This window comes from Calypte anna, chromosome 8 (assembly GCF_003957555.1).
Source record: "Calypte anna isolate BGI_N300 chromosome 8, bCalAnn1_v1.p, whole genome shotgun sequence".
Taxonomy (NCBI): Eukaryota; Metazoa; Chordata; class Aves; order Apodiformes; family Trochilidae; genus Calypte; species Calypte anna.
In genome coordinates, this window is record NC_044254.1 from 19749661 (window position 1) to 19765837 (window position 16177).

At 46.1% G+C, this 16177-nt stretch overlaps 2 protein-coding genes across 2 annotated transcripts in view; one reads left to right on the forward strand and one right to left on the reverse strand.

Annotated features, from left to right (window-relative positions):
* Positions 1-292: 292 nt before the first annotated feature.
* MED8 (mediator complex subunit 8) lies at positions 293-9901 on the reverse strand. Its single transcript, XM_030455009.1, has 7 exons — positions 9828-9901; positions 6516-6634; positions 5323-5467; positions 4512-4652; positions 3975-4056; positions 2732-2980; positions 293-750 (listed from the first exon to the last, which is right to left on the reverse strand). The coding sequence occupies exons 1-7, from the start codon at positions 9831-9833 to the stop codon at positions 686-688; spliced, it is 807 nt and encodes a 268-aa protein (XP_030310869.1). The 5' UTR covers positions 9834-9901; the 3' UTR covers positions 293-685.
* The window catches only part of SZT2 (SZT2 subunit of KICSTOR complex), a 56333-nt gene continuing 50054 nt past the window's right edge, over positions 9899-16177 (forward strand). The window contains exons 1-7 of the mRNA XM_030454975.1: positions 9899-9959; positions 10225-10350; positions 10528-10701; positions 11043-11213; positions 13242-13373; positions 15388-15547; positions 15974-16080. Coding sequence (XP_030310835.1) covers positions 9930-9959; positions 10225-10350; positions 10528-10701; positions 11043-11213; positions 13242-13373; positions 15388-15547; positions 15974-16080 — 900 coding nt within the window. The 5' untranslated portion in view covers positions 9899-9929. The remainder of the gene's footprint in view (positions 9960-10224; positions 10351-10527; positions 10702-11042; positions 11214-13241; positions 13374-15387; positions 15548-15973; positions 16081-16177) is intronic.

The following is a 16177-nucleotide window of genomic DNA, read 5'->3' on the forward strand; positions in this document are numbered from 1 at the left end:
CCGTGCCTCTGTTTTTTAAATGCTCCTTTCTTGCTGTGGGCCTTGTAACAGACTTTCCCAGTATTCTTCTTTTGGGGAATAGTCCTAGTGGGTTTACAATGAACAAGATGTTTACTTCTTATGATTGTACCTTGATGACTCACTTTATGACAGCTCTTTACGAGTAAGCCTGCAGCTCCAGCTCAGTGCCTCCAATGTTTCCTGTGTATTTTAGACTGGAGCTGCTCTGTAGCCTTACCCAAAGGGAAATGAGTCCTTGTGACATGAGAGATGGACACCAGTGTCTCACAGTGTGCAGAACAAGGTCTTTATTCAACAGCAGGGAGTAAAGAAAATATCCCAAGTGAACAAGTGAAAATGTGGAGCAGAGTGCTCCATGAAGATCTTCAGGTTCTCTAACAGGAAAGGGTGGGTATTCCCCAGACCAGACCTGAAGAAGATGGGATCAATTATCAGAAGCAAAGTCCTCTGCTCTGACAACACAGAGAAGTACACATGGTTGCTAGCAGCTCCATACAAGCCACCCAGAACTAAATAAAAACCTGGGGAAGTGCCTCATAACCCCTAGCTCCCTGGATATGGTGTGTGCCAAACAACTAGGAAGTCCTAGAATGAATCCATATGTGGTGGCTGCAACAGAAACAACGCTGGTAACTGCTGTTTCCTGGGTCTGGTTCATCTCAGCTCATCTCTGATATGGATGCATTGAGGCAGACTTGATATTTGTTTTTATTCCACTTGGCATTTTTCCTGGAGAGAGAAAAAAAGAAAAAAAAAAAAATCAGCTGTAAGAGAGGACATTTGCTTAGGAGCATGCAAGACTCACAACAACCCTGTCTGGGCTTTTCCTGTTCCACTCCAAGTACCACACTAGGCTCACTTGCTAGGGCATATTCCTGACATATATTCTGACCTAGAGCAATTTCTTTTACAAATTGGCATCCTTTTCTGTGGAGAAATCTCCTTGAAAATTCTTGTGTCCCCCTGCTATACCCTCAGATTTTATCCTTGTTCCATTTTAAACAAGTCATTCTCTTTGTTAGGAAGCACCTATAGGACTGTGGTACTTGTCCAGTCTCACAGAAGTAGCTGGTGACAGCACTCACAAAAGGACCCAGACTGATCTTCACTTTTATTCCAAAGAGGCAAACCCATGAGCCTATATCCCCTTCCATGTATCATTATTTATACTCAGGGCACATATTTAAATTACTAAGCCTTTCTCAGGTCTCTTAATTTCTCTTAACCACGTCCACCTCCTGGGCATTATTACTCTTTACCAATACCAGTCACACATAGGAGTGTGTTGAAAGACACTGTACCAGCAGCTAACAGTAAGTGTACAGTACCAGACAAAACCAGGAGACAGCGTTTGTGGGTACGCACCCAGAAATCACAGGGTCCTTCTCCATTTCCAAATCACAGTGGAAATGACTTTCTAATTTTAATATAAATACACAATTAACTTAGGATTAATATTATTGCTCAAGTTCATTTCTGAACAACAGTCATTATACAGGCAAGAAAACACCAATCAGGATATCCGATGTATTAGATGCTGTCCCTTCCTGACAGCAGAGGATACTTAAGGAGGAATATCAGAACAGAGCAAGCATGCAACGATGCCGCTGCAGGGCACCTTCTCAGCTTCCAATATTTTGTGGCTCGGGTACTTCAAGTCAGATATGGTGTCTTCAGGATTACCTGTCAACTGATTTCTCATCCCGAAATTCACCTACTTATTTACTTTTCTATCTCATAGAAACTTTAGGTACCTACACACACTTGGCTCTACATGGTAATTATTTAGTACTGTGAAAAGTGTCTCCCTTTTGTGTTTGCCATTATCTTAACTGGTGCACGTTCATCCATCTTTTTGTATCATGGGAAACAGCAAACAATCATTCCTCATTCACCTGCTATATACTAGCTGGGATTTTATAGGCTTCTATACTTTCTTCTCTCTGCCTCGAAGCCACCCCCAGCACCAGAGATTAGAACTACACATAATATTGCAGGTGTGGGTGCCCAGTGGATTTAGACAAGGACCTCGTGATATTCTGTTTCTCTGTTCCTTTTTTTCCTAATTCCTACATTTGATTTGCATTTTTGCTCCAACTGAACATGCAGTTACTGTCATTGCAGAACTATTGCAACATGTATCTACTTACCAAATACAAGTAACTGCCAGAATCCCAGGTGCCGGACATGTCAAGTCAAATTGCTAAGCCTTTGTGTTTCACATTGTATTTTGTACAAATGTAATCAACTGTTACTGAGCGAAGTCACTTGGTATGTGAAATCATTTTGTAGCTCTTTACAGACAGCTTTTGGGTTTTTCTTACCTTAAATGACATTATCGTCAAACTTCTCCACTTTATTGCCTACCCGCAACTTAAATTGGACAGCAAAACCTCCAGCATAGATCCCTGCAAAACCACACTGTGATCTCCCTCCATAGTGATTCTGATGTTCAAGAAGTCTACTATTAAAATGGTCTTGCAAAGAGAGCTAAGAAGCTAAAGCTGGATGGCCGAGATCCATTCCAACCTCTGAGATACTTTTCAGCAAGTATTACTCCACTGTTACAACCTGACTCATGTTATTAAGGCCAGAAAGGAAACTCTTAATCAGTTATATCTAAAAGGTGACTGGGGAAGGATCTCTACATCTGCATTTGTCTTTCTTGCTCCATGCATTTCAGTCACTCTCAGATATGCAACTTATTTACCTGGCTGTCCAGCTTGTGCCATCTGCACTCCTGCCAGCATTGGCTGCTGCTGAGCTGGTGCACCTGACATTGGGACCTGCTGCATGCCTGAAGCACCTGCAATGATGGCACCAGCTCCTGGCTGACCTGACTGGACAGATCCTCCAGAGCCAGGGGGTCGACGATTTGACAGTCCTTTCCCAAAGGCCACAGCTGCTACCAGAGCATTGGTATCTGCAGGGTTGAAAGTCTGCTTGTTCTGTCGTAAGCCTGTAGAAAAATAAGTTACTTAAAGCATTTTAGTAATCAAATGTAAAAAAGAAGCACAGCTGGTCCTGAATTCACTTGTCTGATGTTTCGGTGCATGTAATAGAGACCAGCTCCTAGCAAGCTCCGGAGTCTCAGCAAGATCAAAGAAGCTGCAAAATCTAAGGACAGTGGTGATCTAAGAGCCTCCCTGCTGAGAGCAGGGCATACACTTGTCAGGGAAGGAAAATAGAAGGAGCCAACTCCTCTGTGCCCATTAGAATGTTCCCACTAAAGGCTCTTGCATGCTGAATCCTATGGCAGGTAACAAGCACTGTGTCTTAGGTAGCAATGGCAACAGCCTCCTTTGAAGGGTCACGAGCAGCACGGTGTCTGCAAGTTTTTCTACCACACACCTGCCCAGTTATTCTGTCAGCCCCAGAAACCAGACAGAACCTGTGCTTGTGTCCTTGCTTACATTACATATGTGTCAAAAGATGAAAAAAAAAAAACCCAAACCAAACCACAACCTTTGAGACTTGTGCACAGCACTCCCAGGAACAGCTGATGGCAGAGACCAATACAGTAAGGATGTTCAACATCAGAACCAGAAAAAGTTGACCATGACCTGAAGAAGCCATCATCCAGAGGACATCACAAAAAAGCTCAACAACAAACATGTTGTGGACACATACAGAATGTTGATAATGGGGTTTGCCATTCACTGACATTGCATTTTCACAGATAATTTTATTAATCCAAATTGACTGGGATATTTTCTTAGTAAATACCTATCACCTGCTCAAAGGAGGATATAGCAAAGGGTTGGAATGACCTTCCTGCCATGCACAGGTCAGACAAGCAGAACACTTTGCACCTGCAGGATCCTTTTTCAAATTAGGAGGCTCCAAGACAGCCAATCCCACATCTTCTGAAATAATTTTGCCTGGGCTACTCGCTGATTTTACCTATACTCATGATTTACCTATTTTACTCCACTTCCACCTCAGTGACATACCTCCACTCTCAGATTCACGTTCCTCCTTACTGATTTTCTCCAGCAGATTTGAGCACATTTTGTTCAGACTTTGGATCTGTTTCTGCAAAATGAAAACCATCAGAAAGCATCAGGACACCTCCAACCCAGTACAAGTCAGCAAGGTAAATGAACAAGCTTTCTCTTTCCAGGGTCTATGCAACCAAATATAAGCAGTTTGGCAGCAGAGCCTAGAGAGCCCAATGCTAATGCATGCAGGAGAGGACTATGGGGATGGGAGAGCCTCTGCCTCTCTCTGACTGCTCTGATAGCACCTCCTGTGACCAGTCAGTGGGCTGGACACCTTTGCTTTGGAGCTGTGGAGCTCCTCACTCCTGTGGGATGGAACTGTGGAGAAAACCAATTCTCAGCTAAGGTAGACTGGAGAAATCTCAGACAACAAAGGACACTGCAAAAAAGAAAATTGTCAGATGGAAGGGTGAAGGAAGCTGAGTTAAAAAGCACCTTGTGCCTCATACTAAGGACTAAGAGGCAGAAGTATCAAACTTCTTCACCTACCTGTGCCACATCAGGGCTAATTCGAGCTGCATCAGTGATCAGCTGCTTCTCCTGCTCCTCCACCTCGGGGTCAGGCTTAGTCCGAAGGTGGTCAGGAACCACCTCATGGCTGAACACCGGCACACGCCCCTCCGTCTGCCGCTGAAATGGTTGGACAAGAGATGCTCAGAGCCTCCTCCTCCAGCCCAGCACTCAGACAGCTCAAAAACAGAGCACAGGCCACAGTGCTGGAAGAAGGCTTGTGGCACACTGTGGGGAAACCGTGATCTGGGGAGTATTAGGAAGTTTTAACATATTGTCTAGAAATTTGCACTGTGCCTCTTTAGTCACCCACAGGGGTCTGCAGTGCAATCCCACCAGCATGGCCATGATGAGCTGAGATGTTTTCTCACTCAAGCAGAGAATACACACTGCCAGAGCATGCCTCCAACACAGGCTCTGCAACACACCTCATGTTGACCAGAGGACAAACTGCAAATCTAGATGCAAGCATCTGACAGAAACAGCACAGCTATGGCAGAAAAACATGAGTTTGAAAGGAGACCTCCCTGTTACACAACAAAACAATCTCTCTTTCAGCCCCAACATCATGAAATAAACAAATTCATGAACAGGAACACCTCCTGTAAAGTGCATCCAATGAAAGCCTTTGCAGGTCAAAGCTCCTCTAGGAAAGCAGCTCCCAGGCACCATCTTTTGCTTCTCTACACCCAGAGCTGAGGAAGGCCAAGCAAAAGGAATGGCAGGCTGGAGCAGGTACACAAGCACTTTCTGATACTTCAGGGTCCACACTCAGAGGGAAGCTTCTTACCATGATCTCCTCATCACGGTCTGGAGACAGCACCAGGGGTATGATAACCTGGTTTCGCAGCAGTGGGGTCTTCTCATGCTTCAGCACTTTATTCAAGGTGTTCAGCTGCCCTGAGAGCAATGCGAAGCTGTCCAGAACTGAAGGCCTGGGAAAGCAAATATAGAGGACAGACCATGGAAAGGCACGCCAAAGGTGGCTTTTATCTCTTCTTCCCTCACAAGGCTGGGAAGTGGGGAAATAACACTATTATTCCTCAAATAACTCTACTCTGGACAGTAAGCAGTAAAACCTAGGGCTGAATGTGCAGGTGTGGACAAGTCCCAGTTCCTACACACAATGCTGCAAATAGCTCAGGGACACTACAAGCAATACCACTCAAAGTGGCAACACTTTGGGGTCTGAGTAACATACACAGAAGCAATGCTTTCCTTATCATCACCTCTCCTGGTGCAACTCCAGAGCAAGGACAGAGAAACAATTTAACTCCTAAGCAGTACAGCCAGTATTTATAGCTTGGCTATCCTGACTAAGGAATAATGAAAAAAAAACCCTACCTGATAATCTTGTCAAGGATGTCTCCTTCAGTGTGCTGTCTCTAGGGGATTCATCACCTCTCATGCCCTCTGCAACATTAACTATAAACACTAATTGTCTGAGAAGCTTTGCTGCAGTAGCAGGCACTGTCTAGATACTGTGTAGTTTATTATGCTGTACATTTAACATCCTTATGTTCCATCAGGAGGAGAATGCCACCTTTTAAGTCTCTCCAATTGTCTGGTAAAACATGCAATACCAGCAAAACACAAGAGCTCAGTTTACACCAGAGTCAGAAAATACCAGAAACATCAGGAAATACAGAAAGAACCATTGCTCATTTTATAGTGCATGCAGATCTGTAAAATATTTTGCCAAGAAGCTTCCAGTCACTGAAGATGCAAGTAACTACATTAGCTTTCATAAAGGATCTAGCTTAAAAGGTATTAACATGACTCTATACAGCCAGAAAACAATGGATTTCAGATGGTTTTCTGATGGAAGACATGTAGTGGTTCCTCCAGCAGAAATGTGGAAAGCAAATTTAGACCTACTGACAATAGGCTAATGTTTTTAAATTATAATTTGTAGTTCTTTGAGCCAAGTCTGGAGCAGCTACAGCAATGATTGGTAGTCTTCAGCTCTGTGAGACATCTTACCATGTGAGTCGGTCATATTCGTTCTCCAGCTTGTAGATAAAACTGACCAAGGAGTTCTTCAGGTCAGCTACCTGACTGATGAGTGCCTCCAGGGTCAACTCCAGCTGCTTCTCCTCTCTCTAAAATAAAGCAGGAAAGACAAGGGATAAGGACAAAGCTTAATATTTTCCCAAGGTGGTATAGATCTGCACACATGCATCCATAGTCCAGTCTGTCCTTTTCAGGGGAAGAGAAGACTCTGGAGATAAAAATCCCATGGTTTAACCTGACCCCTTCCCCTTTGGTCATGAACATTTAAGTAAGAGACTTGTGCCTGAGACAAACCTTTGGCTCTCTGCCTGAGTTATGATCTAGGTGAGTGTAGTGAAGACATTATCACAGCTGCATTTTACCACAAGCAAAGTCATGCAGTTAGTTCATGCCACCTTTGTCAGCAGTTTAAGCTAGCCCAGCTCAAAGTAGATTAGTGCCCTCCCCCACAATAAGCATTTATTTCTTCAGCCTATTCTGACAGCAGATGTGGGCACAGTGATGTCTTCATCCAAAACAGTCTTTGCAAAGTGAGTATCAGGCCCATGGTGTACAGACACCAGTTTCTTCCCTTCATCTCATTCTTTACTTTCTTCCTGCCAAGTGCTACCTCCAGCTGCTACAGAAATTGCCAACTCCTACTCTGCTCATGCCTAACTGGCTGCAGGAGGGGTGACCGAGACTGCACACACCAACACACACACACATCACGTCCTGCCTTTTGCTCTGAATTACATTGTTTGAATTACATTGTTTAAATAACCTTTTCCACTGACATCCCTGGGTGAGGAAGGATGGTGACAGACAAAGTGTCAGGGCAGGGGATCTGTTGCCAAAGAGACCAATGTATATCCTCAGCTCTTGCAAAAACCCTGTAGAACCTTATCTGTTCCAAGTTATTCATACTACAGTATTGCACAAAATATAATTAAACCGCCAGTCCTAATGAACTGCTCATGGAAGTTGAGAGCTGAACAGTAATAATCTGTGAGAAGGGTGGGACAAAGCAATCAAACAATAGAAAGGGAATGCCGATTGGGAAAGCAGATAGGGTGACTCAGGCTGTTGGCACGCTTGATACTGGGTTTGTTGTTATTCTCTTTAAATACACTGCACAAATGTGAGCTGCACGGGTATCTTCCATGTTCACAGGAACACAAAATAACTATTTTATTTGTAGCCTGACAAGACTATAAATGCTTTTTTGGGTAATCACTGATGAGACTTCACTTCACCTAGAAGAAACAGCTGAGTCAGCTTTTTAAAAATTTGATCCCCGGTCCATGGAGTGGACTCAGAGAGAGGATTGCTGGGTGTCCCACCTGGGATAAAAGCACTCTCCGCCATCTTCTGATGGGACTAGTCAGTTCCTGTGCAATTAAGAAATGACTCTACAACTGTTTGTGTACACTGTGTTTGTGCAAGAAGATTTACTAATGCCTGTATTACAAGTTGGGCTAGTAGCCAGTGTTTTACTGCCAGGGTGCCAGGTTATGGACCCATGACAGTCCTCTGGCCCATTGCCTGTGCTTATCCAAGAGGATGAATGAAATCCTATTGCACACACATTGCTCTTACAGCAGCAGTGTATTCCAAGCCTCCTTCTTCCTTAGGCTCTCTCTAAAGCCATTAAGAGCTGGAAGCAGAGGTAAGCACTGGAAAGCATGCATGCAATAAGGCCGACTGGTGTTTCCAAGGAATACTGTGCCTCTCACAGGCGTGTCCTGCATTTTAGCAGTGCTTTAAGGAGTTTGGTAGCAATCCTAAATTGCCCCGAGGTAGTAAATGCAGGGCTTAGGGGAGGGGTTGCTGAAGGACCTTCTGATACAGCATAACTGAGAGGTAAAGGAGAAATTCAGAAATGTAAAGCTACTTAAGTGGCAAAATAAAGGAGGGGAAAAAAACCAACCCTGACTTTCTATACACAGTTACATTTTTTTAGCTGATATCATTATCACTCAGAAACAAGACATGGAGATTATCTGAGGGTAACCCATAAAAACATCTGCCAAATGCTCAAGAAGCAGTCAAGAAAGTAAAAGCAATGATAGGATTTATGAGAAAAGCAACAAAAAACTGAAGCATCATTATGTCATTGAATAAATGCATGCCTCTTGCATTTGTATCTTGAATATTTTGTGCACTTATTGTCCCCCCAACTGAAAAGGGAAATAGTAAGAATATGTACAAATAAAGGCAATAAGGACAATCAAGAACAGTAATCAGTTCCACAGATGCAGTAGTCAAATACAGAAAAGAAACCAGCATGTGCAAGTGGCTAGAACAAGGAGAGAGAATATAACAAACCCAATGGATGGGGAGTTGCAGAGCAATCCATTCAATCCCTTATCCCTTTATTATCCTGTAGGATAGCCAGCATGGCAGGACTTGCATGAAGCCAGCAGATAGTGGGTTCAAAGCAAAGAAGGTGGATCTTTACAGCCCATTTACCTGTCACTAAGATCTGCAATTCCTTTTCCATCAGACATGAACGACAAAAACTCACAGCGCTTTGAAAAGTAACCAAATCCTTCTTTCATCAGTGAAAATTCACTCCAGGCTAATAAAACACAAGGGATGTGCTAGCAATACTTCATACAGAGTGTCATCTGTAGCTTATTTTGCTCTCTCAACTTCTTTTGGGTGACGACGTCTTGGTTAGAGGCAAACCCAGGCTGCCGGGCCGCTGGTGCCTTCCCCAGGGCTGCAGCCAGGGCTGAGAGTGCGCTCGGGTCCCCGCACACCCGCTACCCCGGCACCGTGCAGCACGGAGGCGGCTGCCGGGCCGGCTCAGCCTCCTACCCACCCAGACCGCTTCAGCCCAGGGCGGTCTGATCGCCGGGGGAGCAGAGGGGCCGAGAGCGGGCAGGAATCAACGCCGCAGCCGACGGAGAAATGGGCGGCAGCAGCACAGAATCATTGAATCGGCTGGGTTGGAAGGGACTTCTGAGATCATCAAGTCCAACCCTTGATCCACTACCGCTGCGGTTACCAGACCATGGCACTGAGTGCCACATCCAGTCTCTTTTTAAATACCCAGCAGCACCAGCGCTGGCCACTGCCTCAGGCTCCGACCTCCAACGCGGAGCTCGGCGTGTCCATGGCAGGAGGCCGCGGAAGGCAGAGCCCGGCCCCGCAGGCCGCACTGCGCTCCCGCCCGCGCCAAGGCCCCGGCAGCGGCCCTAGCGGGTCCACAGCGCCTCCCTGGGAGGGGAGAGCCGGTCCACTCCCCGCTGATCTCGGCCCCGCGGCTCCGTTCATCCCCGGCCCGGCGCCCCTCACCTGCATGGCGGCAGCGCCCCGTTGCCACGGGAGAGCGGCGCTTCCGGGCCGGGCAGGAGCCGGGGCGGGGGTCAGAGGGCGCGGGGCGGGGCCTCGCCCGACATGGCGGCCGCCGAGAGGCCCGATGCGGAGGTGGGACCGGGCCGGGGGTCGGACTGAGCTGGGGAGGAGGGGGCAGGGAATGGCGGAGGGAAGCGGCAGCGGGGAGCAGCGGGGTCGGCATGGCCTGTGAGGGAAGGAGAGGGGTGTGGGGCTGGAGCGGCTCGGGGGTGAGCGGCGGGGGGGTCAGGGTTGGGGGCCCTCCCGTTGTGACCTCCTGAGAGGCCTTCCCGGGGTGCCCGCTGAGCCCCAGGGTGACTTCCCGGGGGTGGCCTGGGCCGCTGTGCTCCCTCCGCAGGTGGAAGAGGCTGGGCACGTCTTCCTGCTGATGAAGAAAGATTATCGCATCTCCCGAAACGTGCGGCTGGCCTGGGTCCTCAGCCGGCTCCATCAGGTCATCTGGGCCGTACCCGAACCCGAACTGGTGAGTTGGTGCCTCGGGCTGGGTGGTGTCACCGCGGCCTGATGTGGCAAGCTGGCTTTTTGCCACTCATGGAGCCCCTAGCTGCACCCTGCAGAAGATTCTAACTCCTTTCTCTGATTCTTCCTTCGGCGCTGCTCAGCTTGCCATTCTCTTGCTTACCATTTCTTGTTCTTGCAGGTAAAGTCAGAAAATGAACTTGATGTGCTCAGCATCCTGCCTAACGGGTGGCAGCCAGATGAGCCTGTCCAGCCCAGGCCCTATCTCCTTGTGCCCTCCACCCGGGTCACCTTCCTGGCCCGACAGTACCGATTTGTGATTGAACTTGACCTGAGCCCTTCCACAGGGATTGTGGTAAGTGCTGAAACTGCTGCTGTGTTCTGCATTAAAAGGCTGGTCCTGTTTCTGTTTGCTGAGAAGGCTTATTCCTCTCTGTGTTACTCTTAGCTTCTGCAGAGGCTTTGCCTTTCCCAGGAGCTAAGCACGTGGTGCTCCTCACTAGGCAGCAGAATGGCAGATCCTGTTTCTCCACCAGATGCTCAATGTGTGGCTTTTGTTTACATGGAGCTGTCATTTTAATCCAGTCCACTTTTGCAAATCAATTTTTGCTGTTGGCTATGCATGCTGGGGCAACCAGCAATGAGACCGAAAGTCCTAGAAGATGAAAAAGCTGTTCCCTTTCTTTCTTCTTGCAGGATGACTCAACAGGGGAGATAATTTTTGACGAAGTGTTTCATGCTCTTTCCCGATGCTTGGTGGGATTGTTAAAACCCTTTCGTATCCCTGGTTCAGACATCATCTACCAGCCCGAGATCTTTGTCACTATCCAGGCTTATTCCTCCATCATTGGCCTTCAGTCACATCAGGTAAAGTTCAGTCCCTTGGCACAGCTCAGGGAATGAGCAGCTTCCTGGGAACACAGAGGAAAGCAGGGACATGTGGTAATTGGGCTCTGCAGACTCGTCTCATTGAAATGTGCAGCCTGGTGCACTGAGGAAGAGTATGCAAACAGCTTCTCCTTTCTGAGCAGGAAGCAGAGGTTTCTTCTGGGGAAGTAGGGCACAGCATAGAATGCCACTCACAGGTACAGGCTCTGAATTGGGCCACAGAGAACGTTTCCCTCATTTCAAGTATGTGCTATTTTATTTTTTTGTTTGTTTGCTTTAATTTCTGTTGACTAATTGGTTTTGGCCTGCTGTAATTAGATTGTAGCATTCAAGAAAAACTATTGTGCCCAAAAGCATCTATTTCAGCTCCAGCCGTGTAGCAGTGGCTTATTTAAAGATAATTGCCTCTTCCTACAAATGTTGCTGTTCTTTTGCTCTATTATGAATATATTTCTTCTCACTGGAGTGAGCAGCTGGCCCCTCTGTTAAGTTTATCAATGAGATTTTGCTTGAACTGAGACATGTCTGTTGAGAAATTGAAGTCTGGTTTTCAAAGGGATCCTTGATCCCTTCCACTTCACAGTAATTTCACATTATTTTCACCTTTCTCATAGTGTATTTCATCCTTCTGCTAATACCAGATAAAGTGGTAATAGTAGGAGGAACCTGTTAGTCTGTGCTTGTTCCTTCCCTCTCCCTGGCGCATCTGTGCCCAAACCTGTGAGGCTGCAGCCTTTAATCCTCTGGATCATGGCTGAGGGGCACAGCCCTCACTTTGGTCCATTCTGAGGTCCTTCCCAAGAAAGTATATCAGGGATTTCTCCATTTGGCAATGATATTTTGTTTGCTGTCTTGTCCAGCTATCCTGCACACACCATCATGCTTTGCCTCAGCATCTCCTCTGTTTACATTAAATTGAACACGAGATTGTTGCTCTATTAATCCCTCTCTTCTCTCTGATAAAGAAAGGAGAGAAAATAAGGGAGAGAGACTTATGGGTTGGAAACTAAACTACACAGCTTTAATGAAACAGTAATGATAAATAGGAAAAATTACTAAATTACTAAATATATACAAATATACAGGAAAATTGATACCATGTTCCTTCCCCCCCTTCTCCCCCAGTAACTCTCACGTCAATTTGTTGCTGTTTTTCTTCTCTGGATCTCTCTAAAGACACTTTTATTCTTTAAGGCCAAGAACTGTAAACCCTGGGTACAGTTGGATAAGCTTTATCTTACTTTTCATGAAGGAAAGAGCACATATGTGTATCACTCATCCAGGAAAGCCTATCTATACTGTAATAATTTATTGTTACATAGTCACTTTGAGGTCTTGTTGATCTGAGGGTGAGGGAATGCGGGTAACTAGCAGTGTCCCAGGTGCCTGCTGTTATTTGTCTGCATGTTGTATCTTCTTTCTGTCCTGGTTGTGGGCAGGAATTGCCTGTACGATGATGGCGTCTGTAAGCACAAGTGTCACACCTTTCAGCTTGGGGAGTTTCTGTGCTGGCAAGCTCACTCTGTCACATCACTCAGCCTTTTCTGAAATGTCCAGTCTTTTCTTCATTTCAGTTTGCTGTTTCTTTACTCAGCCACTTACTGGAAGATAATTGGATCAGTCTATAGCTCAGTTAGATAAGAACAAACAGTCCTTCTACAGAAACATGAGACCCAAGTTTAATGGCTTCTAGCAAGGGTCCTACATCACTTTTTTCTGCCAACTGCTTATCCTGGAAGAAGGCATAAAATGAAGTTTCTTGCCCAAGAAGCAGATTTCCTAAACAGTAATGTGAGCTGTGGAGTGCACTGCAGATGCCACGGGACAGCACTGCTCACAGGCAGGTTGCCCTGAGTAGGAGTAGCAAGCAGAGGAATGTGCTGTATTCCTTCTTTGTCAGGGACCTGCCTGAACTTCACCCTGCAGAACTGTGTTCCCGTGTGCCATTTTGGGGGCTGATACTGTAAAACCTTAACTGGATGACTGAAATCTGTGTCCTTGGGCCAGGTACTATTCCAGGGCTGTCAGCTGGATGAGACAAAGCGAGAGGCCTTTCTGCACCAAGTGTACACCCAGCTATGTGCCTTTGAGAACAAGGTGGCAGAGGTGCTGCAGCAACAGTATGAACCCAAACCACAGGTAAGGAAGGTGGTTGGGTTTTCTTGGCTCCCTGCAAATTTGCACTCTGAAGCTACTCTGGGGTGGGGTGGTGGCAAGAGCAGGTGTGACATAGGTGTGGAAAAAAAAAAAAAAGGATTCTGTAAGATAACTGTGGGATCCAGAAATGAGATATGAACACTGAGGATACCAGAACCAGTAGGTTTATGTGAACTGTTGTTAAATATCACCTGGCCCTAGATTATTGTGCAGTGAAGCAGCCTAGCTGTTTGTACATCATAGGACAAACTGCTTTCCCTCTCATCGAGGTCCTTTTACCTTTCCTGAGTGAAAGTACTTTGTTGTTACCATGGAAAGTGACCATGAAACTGAATAAACAGCTGGCGCAGTTTGTAATAGTCCTTGGGAGCTGTGGCAGATACTATTTATTAACCATAGACATAGGTATCATCAAGTTAATGACAGCACTATAAAATACAGTTTAGGATGAAATTACAAGTGAGACTCTGTGGGGATCAGAATGTGTATGGATTTCTCAAGATCACCACTTCTGCTCTTGGAAATGAGGAATGTGAAGTTTACAATGTCCTTCTGTCACATACTGCCACTTCCACACAGGAGTCATGTTCATATCTGTGTGCACCCGTCTTGCAGTCAAAGGCATTATTGGCCTGGCTAAGGTAATTTAATCCTTATATAGCATTAGCTTTTAGAGTTTGGACAAAAAAGGGGGGAAAAAAGGCCTCAAAATCAGATGAGCAAGAGGCTACTGATGGCCTTTGTGTATCTAGAATGCTTCAAATCTCATAATCTAGCAGAAATTTCTATCTTAGTATGCTAAGATGGTCAGTCCTGGAAGAGAAAGAAGACTGCAGGAAGTAAATACCTATGCCAGTTTGTCCAGCTTTTGTTTTTACAATTCTTTGTATGCATTCTTGCTTTCTGCAGGAATGGTGAACTACCCTGTAACTTCTTCCATGCAAATGGGGGAAGAGACGCCCTTGCAGGCCAGAAGGACTGACGAGTCCTGCCATGGGCTGTGGGGTGGAGGTGGGAGGCCCCAGGGGAAGGGTAGGGACTGAAACTTTTTTCACTTTTGAAGTTGCATTTCCTGTATCATTGTCACCAAGTATCTGAATTTAAGACATATGGCAAATTGAAGTAATAGATAGTCAGGTTTTTTGCTCACAGCCACAGACTACTCCCATTCATGTGAAACAAAAGTGTTGTTAGTTTTAATTTTATTTTGCCAGCTCCCATAATCTGTAGCTTTGCAGGGGAGGGTCTCGCCCTTTCTCTGTATTAGCAATAAAAATGAAGCAATAGTTTATTGCAGGGTTGAACTGCCAGAGCCTTCTGGAGATGAGGGGACTATGACACATTAAGTTCCTCACCAGTGTAATTATACAAATATCAAGTTTTGCTTGAGGGATATTTTTCATAGCAGATGAAGAAGAAGCCTACCTGTATTTGCTTATATTAGCCCTGCATAACAAGAGCTGTTAGAGCAGAGTTAAATGTTTAAGCACTAGACTTTGTCCTTACAAGGCTCCTCATCCCCACTCTGTGGCAGCACTTCACAAGCAAGACATGGCTGTCTCTGCCTCTCCAAGCATTTCTGGGCTTTACTTGAGTAGATGTTGAATACCTGCAGCTTCTGCTAAATAATGAGGAAAAGAGGTACTCACCATACCATCTCTTTAATTGGGAACTGCCTTGGTCTGCATAAGAGTTTTAGTGACACCAAAGTGTCTCATCTTTCTCCTGCTGTGAGAAATCAGCTTATAATAGAGCTCTGAGAATGTTCTCCTCTTCCTTCACCCCTGAGCAGCCTTGCCTTGCTGTTCTAAGGAACCCAAGTGACCAGGACTTTGAAGGCACCTGGAAATTAGAGCTAGAAGTGGAGTCTGCTGAAATGCTCTTGGACAGCAATACCATGGGGCTGCTAGGCTAATGGCTTTTTGGGAGTAAGAAGCAGAGCTAGGCTGAAATTGCTCCGTCGGCCCTCATGGGTTTTGGTTTTTTTATTTCACAGGTGGATTTGTCACCCCTGAGCCAAGAGAGCTCTGGTGATGTGCAGGAGTCATCTGGGAGGAAGCCCAGTGTGTCTGTTGTCACTGCTGATGTTGGCCTCGTCAGCATGGTCCGGCAGGGGATCCTGGCACTGCAGCTGCTGCCCTCCAACTCCAGTGCAGGTTGGCTCCATCCTCTGGGTTAAGGTTTGCCCAGTTGTTATTGAAGGGTTGTATTCCTCCTGCCTTAGGCCAAGGTTAATTTTATAGGTGCTGGTGCATGGATCCTTCTGTAAGGGGTAAAACTTCAATAGCAGCTTTTGCTCTGTGCTCTAATTGTGATGGTGAGAGTGGGGAGAGCACTGTGCCATGTGTCAGCATGAGGCAGTTTGTGAGAAATCACAACTGTGACTGTTCCTCAGGACCACCAGGCATGCAGAGTTGTGCCCAGCCTGAGGGCTTCGTTGTGCTTGGTCAGCTTCAGAACACCTTGGAAGATTGAAACCAACCTCAGGATTTTCCTTTCTACTTTTGTCCTGCATAAATGTTATCTCTGGTGGATAGACTGAGAGAGTTGGAAGATGCACTAAGATACTGCCTTGTTCATAGGTATAATCATAATTACGGATGGTGTGACGAGTGTCCCCGATGTGGCTGTGTGTGAGACTCTGCTCAACCAGCTCCGCAGTGGCACAGTGGCCTGTTCTTTTGTACAGGTATGTTTGCCATTAGTAGGGGCATGGGGGTTGCTGCCTGTCAGGGGGAGGAAGGTGAGTTACTGTTGGTGACATTCACCTTCAGAGGGGAAGAGGG